We start from the raw sequence: 14,138 nt of genomic DNA, 5'->3' as shown, positions 1-14,138 counted from the left end.
GGAGCATTCCGATGGGAGAGAAACCGTAACCAAGAATTGAACTTCATCCCAATAAGTAGCTGATAACCCCTTTTCCATGAGAAATCTATACCTTTTCTCAAACAGATCATCAGGGGGCGCTGTATGGCTGATATTGTGGTCAAATCCCTCCCACAGTGTGATGACAGGACCATGGTACTGACATCACACTGTGGGAGACTTGTTGTACTGTGGGAATTGGGAAATAACAGCTGTTTCCAACTGCCAAAAAAGCAAGCAGCTTCTCCTTCTTTTTTTTTTTAAACTTTACATTTTTATTAAAAGTTTTCAACATTACATAAAATACAGCGTTTAATATATGCATTTGTAGTACTGTGGTGTTTTACATACACAAATATGATCAGATCATATACATAACGCTGAGTGAAAAGAAATAAAATAAGTGCAAAAATTAAGCTATAAAAGCTAAGACCTATGTGTCACCTCCTTCCATGTTTCAGGTTCTTAAGGAGGGTGACCTAGAAAAATCAAGAGCAGACAAACCATGTCTTTATATGCTGAACATCCTATAGGGTTTAAGATATTAGTTGGGTAAGTATGTTTACCGACTTTAGCTCAAATTTGGTAGCGTCAGTGGTGTAGAAGAGTATTTGTAAGACACAAAAGGCCTGGTACTATGTCTCTATTTGGGGGAGAGAGAAGGAAAGGGTAATCCTGCGTAGTGCTGTTTGGGCTGATTGTTGATGGTCTATCTCGTGTGGGCGTTGCTTGAAAGCATCCAGGGGTTAGCTTCTCCTCTATTGACATCACCTACCAGCAGTAAAAATGTCACCATATGATAAATGTCAGAATGTATAGCAGGGAGAGGAAATATTTTTCAATGGTCAAATACTGACTAAATCATGTATACACAATTATTGTAAAAATGAAGCACTTTATTATTACATTATTTTCACTGGAGTTCCTCTTTAAAGGAAACCTGAACTGAGTAAAATTATTTAAAATAAACACATGATGTAGCTGCAAATTAATATTACATACTAACCTCACCGTCAGTTCCTCTCAGAAGCTCACCATTTTCTTCTTACAGTGATCCCTTCCAGTTCTGACAATATTTGTCAGAACTGAAATATACCAGTTGCTGTCAGTTACATATCAGAAACTGTCAGTTGCAACTGAATGTGCAAGGTAATGTCCATGTTTCCCTATGGCTCAAGTGGGTGATATTACAGTTTAACAGTGTTCTGACCAGGAAGCTATCATGGGGTAATGGCAATTTTCAAAATGGAGGATGGAGAATTCCATTGATCACAGGGGACAGACAGGATGCAGGAGAGGAGAAAGAGATTGATGAGCAGACTACACAGGAGGTAAGTATGATGTGTTTATGTTTATTTTGACTTTTAATTTTTAGTTCAGGTTCTCTTTAACACAATGCCAAGGAGAAAAGACACCAGCAATGATATGAGAGAAACAATCATTGCTGCCCATCAGTCTGAGAAGGATTAGAAGGTCAGTACAAAGTATTTTGAAGTCTATTATATTACAGTAAGATTATTCACAAGGGGTGAACATTTAAGACAGTTGCCAATCTTCCCAGAAGTTCCTCTTTAAAGTCAATTCAAGCAGTGAGTCCACTCTCTGTCTTGTTCCCAAGAGGATGGGTGAAATGTGCAGATCTGAGATCAGTGTATCCAGAGTATCACAGGATCTTCACTGGAAAACGATTTGTCGAGATCCGCACTACTTCAAATATAAATGCTTAAAAAGACATGCAATGAAAAGAACAGTGAGGCACAACAGTCCTCTGTTTTAGGCCCCTGCCCTATCTAATGGTTAATTTGCATATACTCAGCAGTGATGCTCTGGGAGACATCTCAAGCTCACTCCAACCTGAATTATCGCAAATTCTTTCTGTTTTAAGAAAGCAAACTTTTGTTTTTCTTAACATCTTAGTAAGGGTGCTTTTAGGACCATTGTAGTCCCTTACACACTCCAATGAGTTCTGGGTCACCATGAGCTTGCTGGTTAGTCTGGCCCTATCTAAAGTTGCCCAGTTCTGAAGAAAAATCTCTACATACACACACACATATATACTGTACATCAAACACCAATCAGGATTGAGATGTAAATGAGTGGAGCTGATGGGAGACTGCTACTCAATATGCAGACCACTCCCCAGGCCAGGATTCCATAGTCCACCTTTTATTGGTCAGCAGAGTTAGCTAGTGAAAATCACATATAAGATGTATGAAACATCACAATGTGCACTAAACCTCTCTTACCAATTGTGATGATTTGCTCAGCTGCCTGTGCAGGCAGGCAGCTTTCTGACCATTGTGTAGGTTTGCATGCTGCAGGACTCTGGAAAGAAGAGCTTCTGTCAGTTTTTCAGCTTGTGCTTGCAGAGGAATTTGCATACGTTGTCATGCAAATTGCCTGGCACATTCATTGGAGGCGTGTACTATAAGTACTATGTCTTTCCCACAATGCTTCACTGGTCATAAGGAGTCTTCCTGTGAAACACTCGGGAGAGTGTTAGCCATGCTCTTGGTTTGAAGATCAGCTTAGAGTAATTCCTGGAAACTGTGCTAGGCAGATTCCCTAAGTGCAGTTAGGATTGTTTATCTGTTTTGTTTGTCTGTTGCGATTGTCCTGTCCCAGCGGTGGTCGATAGGAAGTCGTTCTGATCTCTGTTCTTGGAGCATAGCTGGTGCAGCGGTTGCTACCAGCTATCTCTTCTGTTCTGCCTCTCTGGATCGCGCTAGCCACTTTTCCCTAGTGCTGTGGATCCTTCTGTTCTGCTACTCTGTACCTGGATCGCGCTAGCCACTTTTCGCTAGTGCTGTGGATCCTTCTGTTCTGTCTCCTGGGATCGCGCTAGCCACTTTTCGCTAGTGCTGTGGATCCTTCTGTTCTGCTACTCTGTACCTGGATCGTGCTAGCCACTTTTCGCTAGTGCTGTGGATCCTATCTCTCGCTTGTCCCTGTTTTCGTGTGTCTGTCTTGTCTGCTTCGACCGCTTGCTGGAGGCTCGGTGAGGTAACCGTTAAGCAAGCGTTCGCGTCCTCTGTTTCATGTTTGTCTGTCGATGGTTAGTTAGGCGTGCTTGTCTCTATTGTGCTTATCACGTGGAGACTGCGCATAACTGCGTGCACTGTTGCATGAGTGCAGTGTTCGCGGTTAGCTAGCGTTTGTTATTTTCCGCATCTTCTCATTGTATTATTTGCTGTGCCTTTGCTACCCTCGTATTCTATTCTGATCTGCCTTGTGTCACGTCTGGCGATCGCACCTCTCGCGATCGCGTTCCTATTTCATATCTGCTGTTGTGTGTGCGCGGTCGCGGGGTGGCGACTGGATTGGCGCACACACATACAACCTGTCCCTTTGCTCATTCTCATTCGCAATCGCCTCTCTTGCGATTGCGTTCTGCGCTTCGTACAATTCCTGTCTGGCATTTGTGGAGGTACAGAGGATTGGTTCCACTGCACTCCCCAGCGCCATCTGCCGACAGGAATTTCCCTCTACAGGTGCGTAGCACCTTTTGCTGGGTGCCTGCAAATACACGCTTGTGGAGGATTTCCGCCGTGTCAGCGCACGCGTTGTGCGCTGATCACGGAGAAAGTTCCACAACCGTTACACCAATTAAGAAGGTGATTATACGCTGACCGCATAGTCCACAAGTGGCTTCCAATAAACAGATCGTCTGTTCGCTGTGCGTGCCACGGGGGGGGGGGGGGGGGGGGGATGGTTAAGGGTTAGGCCACACCGGGGAGGGTGGGGGTTAAGGGTTAGGGGACACCAGGGGGGGATGGTTCAGTGTTAGGCATGAGTACAGTAGATGGAGGTTTCTGTGTAAGAGTTTAGTTATAGCAATATATCAGTAAAGGTTACTGATATGTTACTATCGGAATTCAGTAGTAGAATATCACTAATTTTAACATTATTCTATTAGCGGCCATCTCTCTGTATGCTCTCTATCTGCCATTACTTTTCCTGTGCATTACTATGTTAAAATAAGATATAATTTACAGACTGGACATCAAGTTTAGTTCAACGTAGGCAGTTTTTTAGTTACGGTACATAGATTTGTTGCTTCAGATAGAGGGACAGTATGAAAGCATAGCAGGGAGATTTACTTCTGAAGTTTTTTAGTTACGGTACATAGATTTGTTGCTTCAGATAGAGGGACAGTATGAAAGCAGAGCAGGGAGATTTACTTCTAAAGTAAGGGCTAGCCCTATAGCTGCGTACCCACCTGGCGATTTTCCTGGCGATTTTCCCGACGACCGGTGATTTTTAAACATCGTCGCAAGGTGGGTACAGGTGCACGATCGCGAATATCGCCTAGCGTCGCGCCGTTGATGACGGACCGACACGACTGATCGGATTTTTGAGATCTCCCTCGCGCCGCTGTGCACATCGCGTGACCTCGCGCTTTAACCAGCCGACAGGAAGAAGCGTCGCTGACGACCGTCGTCAAGGAGACGTTGCGGGAGCCATCAGGCGGTGAGTACGTGGCTTATGAAGGAGAGAAGTAGTTGGGGGACATTTTCGCAGCTGGCTTGCTAAGGTGTCTATTAGTGAGGGAGGAGATTTTAACATTCTCATCCAGTACATGCAGTGTGCTTAGATCTACTTCCCATCCTTCCCTGGCTTTATGTGTAGGAAGCTGGTGCTGGCAGGTGAGGTGCACAGATTCCAAACACAGGCATTATCATATCAAAAGACAGAGCTGCTACAGAAAACACCAGGAACATTGGAGATTACACAGTAAAGGGTCTGTATTATGCCGGGTTTAGAAAAACAAGACTCAGTAATGGCCTGGGAAGCCTTTGAAGATCATTTACAGTAAATATCTACTAATTCTGCATGTCTGCTGGTAGCCAGACCAACCGTGTAGATGTATCAATTGCATTACCATACGGATACAGAATTAGCATGTTATTACAGGCCTACATGGCTATCCTTAAATGCCACCAGCCCACATGAAATAGAATCCACTCACAGAGCTACTTCCAGCTGAGGACTTTTTTATATATCGTAACTGGTCTCAGTTCTTGGGCTCAAAGATCACTACGGATGGAGAATGCAGTCATGAAATTAAAGGACGTTTACTCCATGGAGGGAAAACAAGGATAAACTTGGACAATGTAATAAAAAGCCGAGATGTCACCAATGTCAACAAAGGTTCGTATAGTCAAAGCCATGGTTTTTCAGTAGTAACGTATGTTTGTGAGAATAGGACCATAAGTAAGGCTGAGTGCCCAAGAATCAAATTGAGGTGCAGGAGAAGACATTTGAGAGTCTCTTGGACTGCAAGAAGGTCCAATCAGTCAATCCTTACAGAAATTAACCCTGACTGTTGATTGGAATGAGCATTGCTGGAGAGGAAGCTGAAATACTTTGGACACACAATAAGAAGGCAGGACTCGCTGGAGAAGACTCCAATGCTGGGAAAAAATCGAAGGGCAAAAGGAGGAGGGGCCAGCAGAGTATGAGCTGGCGCTCACCAAGAGCTCTTGTGAACCCTTTTTAAAACGCTTGCACTTTGGAAACTGCTTGGCTAATGTATTTGAATGGGATGGAGCACACCAGAGCGATGAGCTTTTTTTCCCCAAACGCATTTTTGCTGATTTCTGAGGCGATTCAGCCTCACTGTTAAGTATAGGAAAGTGGAAAATCGCTCTGAAAAGCGCTAGATCAGATCAGAGCGATTTTCCAGTCGTTTTTGTTACAGAAGCTGTTCAGTTACAGCTCTACTGTAACAAAGAGCCCCCAAAACCGCTAGGCATGCTTAGAAAATCGCTAGGCACATGCCTAGAATTGCCTAGAAAAATCACTTCAAAAAACGTGTTTGATTACGCTAGCGCATTTTGGTGTGCACTGGCCCTATGAGATGGTTATATAGTTCCAGAGGCAGTAGAGGATAGATGGGCCTGGCGTACTGTGGTCGCAAAGAGTCACACAGGACTGAATAGTGACTGAAAAACAAAAAAATCTGGTCTCAGAATAATGGGTGCTGTTTTTTGGGTGTTGCATAAACCCAGTAGTTTCTCAGCACTACACCTAAATGTAGCAGTAGGGTATTGTTTCCCTTTTGATGTTGCATGTATATAGCTGTCTCCTGTCTGTACCATCAGCCTGCAAACAAACAGGATGTAAGCCCGACGAAGGCAGCAAGGCCGAAAGCTTGCTTACTCTTATTCTTTTTAGTTAGCCAATAAATGGTATCATCCTGATTTAAAACACCTGAATGTGGATCTTCGAGGTTCAACTCAAATCTAACTGCTCAGCACAGCACAGCACAAAACAATCAATTTTCGGCAAATCTGATTACAATTTTAGAAGGTGTTGATGGCTCAGCATGATCATACTATTATTAAGGTCCGTACTCACGCCGGACTGGAGGCAACGACGGGTCCGTTGTCACCTCCCGCTGGGTGGGCGTTCCAGCGACAGTCCGGCGTGTGTACAGTCTGTCTGCAGACTGATACGGCTGTTTCTGAGCGATCTGCCCGGCGGATCGCTCAGAAACAGCCGTATCAGTCCGCCGACAGTGCGTACACACGCCGGACTGTCGTTGGAACGCCCACCCAGCGGGAGGTGACGACGGACCCGTTGTTGCTCCAGTCCGGCGTGTGTACGGACCTTTAGGGAGTAGGGGGTTCTTGGAAAATCCTTATGCAGATAAGGTTATTGGTAGATCTCAAAGCCAATACTGACACCAGGAACCTAAACATCCAAACCATTGCCAATTACCGCTGATTACACTGAAGGATATTTACAGTTTCAACAGGGTCTGTCCTTTTGTGCTGACAATAATAGGGCTGTCTGGGTAGACCACCATTGCAGAAAAGCAGGATTAGTGAGTTAGTTTGGAGAGTGTGTCTGCATGTGACTGCTGGGGAGGGGAGATCTTTACTGAGGGGATGAAACCTAACTGGCCTTTCAGGTCTGTATTGCAGGATCTCTGATAGGTAAAGAAATGCTTAGTGTACATTTGCATTCACAGATTTCGGATGATTGCCCTGCACTGTAATGATATTTTGTGTATTCACTGCCAGGCAAGTGCTATAAAAAAAAGCAAGACGTTTTCCACTTGCCGTTGCCCCGGTCTTATAATAATCTGGTGCCAGCATTATCTTTGTGTGGATCTCCCAACCTTCTCCGTCATGTAACTCATCCAACCTGAACATTTCTGTTTATCCACCTGCTGACAGACGGAAAGCCCTGCGTGCACAATTGGATCATCAGTTGGATTTGGCCCGTGGGCCAAATCTGGCCCCCGGAGCCATCAGATTTGGCCCTCAGGTGGTTTCCTCACTTTGCATTATATTTGGCCCACTCTAGACCACCAGAGAAGCTATGTCGGAGGGTAAGCCCTACAGTATATCACCAGGGAAGCCATATGGGGAGGGGGAAAGTACTAGATACCAGCAGAGCCAGGACAAGGTCCTCCAGCACCCAAGGCTGAGACACTAAAGTGCTCCCCTCCATCCCTACCACCCCAGGCAGCCATCACACACTGATTGATATTAGACTAAGAGGCGCCTCAGGGCTCCCAACAACTTCATCTCTAGTGATCTGGCTTGCAGTTACTGCTATGTAACCTATTTTCTTGTTTCTCTCTGCTTTAAACACAATAGGGGAATGCTACTTGAGTGAGTTGAGTTCCCACTCCTACACTGCACCCTGAGGCTGGAGCCTCTCTCGCCTCTGCCTTGGCCCGGCCCTGGATACCAGGGAACTATATAGGAGAGGGAGGACCACTAAACATCAGGGAATTGTATAGGGGAGGTAGGGGAAGCCACTTAACACCATGGAACTGTATAGGGGAGGGAGGGGGGTTTTCACTAGGCACCAGGGAACTGTATAGGGGAAGGAGGGGGGCAATAGACAACAGGAAACTGTATTGGGGAGGGAAGGAGGCTATTAAACAAGCAAGCACAGAACATTTATATCATGCTTTTCTCCTGGCAGACTCAAAGCGCCAGAGCTGCAGCCACTAGGACGCGCTCTATAGGCAGTAGCAGTGTAATGCTGGATACACACGGTGCTTTTCCATACTCAATGCGCCCGTCAATTCGATTATTTCCGAGCGCATTTTGATGATTGTTAGGTCGATTTACATGTAAAGTATGCCAAATCAACCTAACGATCCATCGAAACACGAATCGGACATGTTGGAAATAATCGAGTTGACGCAAATCGATGGGCACATCGAGTGCGGAAACGCACCGTGTGTATCCAGCATTAGGGAGACTTGTGCAAGATCTCCTACTGAATAGGTGCTGGCTTACTGAACAGGCAGAGCCAAGATTCGAACCCTGGTCTCCTGCGTCAGAGGCAGAGCCCTTAACCATTACACTATCCAGCCACCACTATTAGACACCAGGGAACTTAATAAGGAAGAGAGGTGGCCACTAGACATTGAGGTTGGCCCGCAAATTGGTCCCAAAGCTCATTTTCGGCCCACTTTGTTGTTTGACACCCCTGCTGTATGGTTAACAACCCTGTGACAACTGTCGGCTCCATGATTTGCCCACACTTTACAATCCCAGCAACCCCTTCATATGACACCTTGGATACTTTTGTCTGTTCTGTAAAAAAAGTATACAGATGCCTGGACCAATGCCGCATACACACACTGGAATGAACGATAGACTGCCTCAGCAGAGAATTGTGAGTGACTCCAGTGTGTGTACAGCAGTCGCCCGACCATGCCAGATGTTTAGCAATCCCCGACACCTGAGCATTGCCCGATCACATTGTTCTCCCCTCTTCCCCAGTCACAAGAATTTGCTCCACCATGCGCTACTCATCTCATTCTCCCTCCATAGCAACTCCGCCCCCTCTATAGCAACAGTCGCATCACTAGCCTGAAACCTAGTGACGCAACTGTACAGCATTGGCACAGCAGTGTCACCCAAGGGATTTTGTACCGAACCTTGCCAGGCGACAGACATCCCCCAGTGTGTATAGGGCTTAAAGTACTTTTCCTATCTGGTACACACCCCACCAGACTGAATATTTTTGAAAAAAAACAGACAATTTACAAACTTTAGAGATTTACTGTGTTTCCAGAACATACATATATTTATTTACTCAAGTATTTATATAGCGCCGACATATTGCGCAGCGCTGTACAGAGTATATTGTCTTGTCACTAACTGTCCCTCGCATAGCCGGCCTTTGATATGAGCGACCGGAGCGGTCGCTCAGGGCGCCAGCTTCCAAGGGGGCGCCTATAGCTGGTTGCCTATACTGAGGGCACCTACACCTGATTTCCTATACTGAGGGCACCTATAGCTGGCTACCTTTACTGAGGGCACCAACACCTGGCTATCCATACTGGAGACACCCCCGCCTGGCTACCTATGGGGGGGATGGAGACCTTCAACTGACTTCCTATACTGGGGGCACCTATGCTTGGCAACCTATATTGAGGGAACCTACACATGAGATCCTATACTGGGGGCACCCATACCTGGCTACCTACCTATACTGAGTCTGAGGGTGTTTTTTTTTTGGGGGGGGGGCACACTGCAGCTATAACACGTTGTGCAAATTGTCAGTGCTGTGCTATCATTCTAAATGGGGGGAGGCAGCTAACTGTCCCACTGATTGTTTTTATTAATATTCCTGAGAGGTTCTAGCCTTCATTTTTAAGTATATTCAGGATAATGCACTCTTTCCATCCATTCGTGGTTATTACTAGTATTTTTCTATTATACGTATGTGATGTGTCACAGAGATCTGAGCATTTGGCGTGATGTGTCACAACATCAAAAAGGTTAGGAACCGCTGTTCTAGGATATATCTCAAGAGAAAAGGGGAATTGCATATGGGCCTGTGTGTGTATATGTGCGTGCATGCGACCGTGTGTGTATATGCACGTGGGAAGAGGATGAAGGGGGGCACAAAAATCAGGTTTCGCTCAGGGCGCTGTGAAACCTAAGGCCGGCCCTGGTCCCTCGGAGGGGCTCACAATCTAGTCCCAGCTTGGCCGTCAGATCCGGTACAATACATACATACCCACACATATAACTATGGTAGGGATTAGATTGTTAGCCCCTGTTAGGGACAGTTAGTGACAAGACCAAATACTCTGTACAGCGCTGCGCAATATGTCGGCGCTATATAAATACTTAAAAACAGTGTAACACCTATCCCTTCCCCAACTTCATTTTAGTTCTTTTTTAAGTCCTTATTCCCCATGTAGATTAGTATTTCCATAGTGGCTGATCCTGCAAGCGTGACCATTCCTCTGCCTGAACATTACCAGCCCTCATGATTGAGGGTGAAGACTGCTTGTGCCTGCGCCAAACCGGCTCGGTATTCTCAGCTGAGCCAGCTCCACGCTACTGCACATTCACCAGCTGTCCTGTGCAGTGCAGCCACGAGCTTTGGGGGGGGGGGGGGGGGGAGTATGTATCTGTTTGTCTCTCTTTTTCTTCTTCACAGGTTTTCAAGCAAAAAAAACAAACACCTTATAATAAATTTTAAGTGTATTATAGATAATTAATAGTTATCTTACTTGACTGTGTGCACTTTACCCAGAATTTGGGACTGGTAATTTTTACCACTACCACTCCAGTTTATGATCTGGTATGTACTACTATCCGCATTGTGTTGTGTATCTTATTGCTATTACCTGTATTGTTGTATCTATGATTTGTTACCTGTATTGTTCTGTCACCCCAGTTATCATTGTCTGTAATCCAATTTATTGTACAGTGCTGCGTAATATGTTGGCGCTATATAAATCTAATAAATAATAATAATAATAATAATAATAACATTAGTAGCAAAGAAATTTTTATTTCAGTTACATAGCTTATTTTTAGTTTCAGTTATATAGTTTTTTTTTTCTATGACATTGCAGCATTCTCTAAAATTTGCAGTTTACAAATTACACCCTGTATTTTAAATGATGAAACAGAGCAGAGCTAATGACCCTTACTGGCATAAAAACCATAAAGTGGACTTGAACTCTTGCACAGGACAGAAGGAAAACAGAGAGAAATGCACCCTGTATGTATTTAGAGAGTTTAGCCGGTTTAATTCCCCCTCATTCGTGTCTAATCACAAGTTGTAATTTGATCTCTCCCCTGTGTCACATGACTGGCTATGGCAGACAAGCTCATTTGAAAGCACAGGATATTAACAATATGTCTGCTTCCAAGAATCAGAAAGTAGAAACAATGCAGATTTATTTTAGGATTTGTATTAGCTGTAACTAGGAAATGTTTTTTTGTTTAACCACTTCACCACCAGGGGTGTTACCCCTTAAAAAAAACCAGAGCAATTTTCACCTGTCAGCGCTCCTTCCATTTATTTGCCTATAACTTTTTTACTACTTATCACAAAAAAACGATATCTTGGTTTTCTTTGCTACCAATTAGGATTTCTTTGGGGAGTACTTTTTGCTAAGAATTATTTTATCCCAACTGTTTTTTAACAGGAAAAATAAGTAAATAATAGAAAAAAAATAATTATGTCTCAATTCTAGTACAATGTATGGCACCAATTATTTTAAAGGTGCAAGTCCATAATTTAAAAAGTAACAGTAATATCTAACATCTCAACATTCACAAATATACATTTCTGACATTCAAAAACAAAACAAAAACAAATCAGTGACCAATATAGCCACCTTTATTTGCAAGGACACTCAAAAGCCTGCCATCCATGGATTCTGTCAGTGTTTTGATCTGTTCACCATCAGCATTGCGTGCAGCGGCAACCACAGCCTCCCAGACACTGTTCAGAGAGGTGTACTGTTTTCTCTCCTTGTAAATCTCACATTTTATGATGGACCACAGGTTCTCAATGGGGTTCAGATCAGGTGAACAAGGAGGCCATGTCATTAGTTTTACTTCTTTTATACCCTTTCTTGCCATCCACGCTGTGGAGTACTTGGACGCGTGTGATGGAACATTGTCCTGCATGAAAATCATGTTTTTCTTGAAGGATGCAGACTTCTTCCTGTACCACTGCTTGAAGAAGGTGTCTTCTAGAAACTGGCAGTAGGACTGGGAGTTGAGCTTGACTCCATCCTCAACCCGAAAAGGCCCCACAAGCTCATCTTTGATGATACCAGCCCAAACCAGTACTCCACCTCCACCTTGCTGTCGTCTGAGTCGGACTGGAGCTCTCTGCCCTTTACCAATCCAGCCACAGGCCCATCCATCTGGCCCATCAAGACTCACTCTCATTTCATCAGTCCATAAAACCTTAGAAAAATCAGTCTTGAGATATTTCTTGGCCTAGTATTGACGTTTCAGCTTGTGTGTCTTGTTCAGTGGTGGTCGTCTTTCAGCCTTTCTTACCTTGGCCATGTCTCTGAGTATTGCACACCTTGTGCTTTTGGGAACTCCAGTGATGTTGCAGCTCTGAAATATGGCCAAACTGGTGGCAAGTGGCATCTTGGCAGCTGCACGCTTGACTTTTCTCAGTTCATGGGCAGTTATTTTGCACCTTGGTTTTTCCACACGCTTCTTGCGACCCTGTTGACTATTTTGAATGAAACGCTTGATTGTTCTATGATCACGCTTCAGAAGCTTTGCAATTTTAAGAGTGCTGCATCCCTTTGCAAGATATCTCACTATTTTTGACTTTTCTGTGCCTGTCAAGTCCTTGTTTTGACCCATTTTGCCAAAGGAAAGGAAGTTGCCTAATAATTATGCACACCTGATATAGGGTGTTGATGTCATTAGACCACACCTCTTCTCATTACAGAGATGCACATCACCTAATATGCTGAATTGGTAGTAGGCTTTCGAGCCTATACAGCTTGGAGTAAGACAACATGCATAAAGAGGATGATGCGGTCAAAATACTAATTTGCCTAATAATTATGCACTCCCTGTGTGTGTGTGTGTGTGTGTGTGTGTGTGTGTGTGTGTGTGTGTGTGTGTGTGTGTGTGTATATATATATATATATGTATGTGTATATATATATATATATATATATATATATATATATATATATATATATATATATATATATATATAAATAATTTTTTTTTTTTTTTATTTACAAAATATAATTTTGTGTAACTATTGGGGAGTGTGGGAGGTAAGGGGTTAAATTTACATATAAAAAAGTCTGTCAATGAAAACAATGTTTGTAGATGTAATTTTACTATTTGGCCACAAGATGTCCTCACACATAACTTTCCTGTGCATAGTATTACTATGCAAACAGGAAGTAATGCGTGGACGTGAAAGTATCGGTTCTTGTGAATGATGGCGCCATCTCATTGATGGCGGCGATCATTTGCACGGGGACACAGAGAAGCTCTTTTGCATAGATAATAACTGAAGTTTCTTAACTCTTGCACTGGAAACAGTATGAGACTCATATCTATGCTACTAATGTTCTATTTCTTAGCTGCAACCACACGTACAATCATTATATCATAAGTTTATTTTCACTTCAGATTCCCTTTAAAGTGGGCCTGAACTCAGAAATCCTCTCTGCTTAAAAGATACACAAAAGCATAATAACCTTTAAACAAAAACATTACTTTGTTACAACTGATACCAATCCTAAAATTAATTTGCACAGTTTATACTTCCTGATTCATGGAAGCAGACATATTGTTTACAGCCTGTACTTTCAAATGGGCTTATCTGTTTATCTGCCTGAGGCAGACATGTGACACAGGGAGGATCAAATTACAACTTGTGATTAGACACAAATGAGGGGTAATTAAACAGGCTAAACTCTCTAAATACATACAGGGTGCATTTCTCTATGTTTTCTGTCCTGTACAAGAGTTCAGGTCCACTTTAAAGAGTAACTGTCGGGCATAAAATAAAAAATCAATTCTTTATTTTTATCTGGTAAACAAGTAATAAGAATGCTTAACCTATTTTGGTTCCTGGACGTAGTTTCTACGTCCAGGAACCATGCGCGCTACCGCGCGCCCCCGCGGCCGATCGTGCGCGTGCACGCGCACTCCCGGCCGCGGATTCGGTAGCCAAGGAATCAATGTATCGGGCTATGGAGCCCGATCACTGATTCCTCTCCCCCGCTGAAAAAGCGACAGCTTCTCTCGGAATCTGAGCTTTTTCTGGCCGTCTCCTTCCCGATGCGTCACTCTAAGCGCGTGCTACGCTTAGAGTGATGTCATGTAAACAAACTCATG

The 14,138-nt window shown here is 43.9% G+C and overlaps 1 protein-coding gene across 1 annotated transcript in view; it reads right to left on the bottom strand.

The window, feature by feature from the left end:
* Positions 1-416: 416 nt before the first annotated feature.
* CFAP300 (cilia and flagella associated protein 300) overlaps positions 417-14,138 on the bottom strand; it is a 130,477-nt gene continuing 116,755 nt past the window's right edge. Inside the window, exon 7 of the mRNA XM_068264936.1 lies at positions 417-789. Within this exon, the coding sequence (XP_068121037.1) occupies positions 610-789 (180 nt within the window). The 3' untranslated portion in view covers positions 417-609. The remainder of the gene's footprint in view (positions 790-14,138) is intronic.

Source organism: Hyperolius riggenbachi, chromosome 2, assembly GCF_040937935.1.
Source record: "Hyperolius riggenbachi isolate aHypRig1 chromosome 2, aHypRig1.pri, whole genome shotgun sequence".
Classification (NCBI taxonomy): Eukaryota; Metazoa; Chordata; class Amphibia; order Anura; family Hyperoliidae; genus Hyperolius; species Hyperolius riggenbachi.
This window is presented reverse-complemented; position numbering and strand designations above follow the sequence as displayed.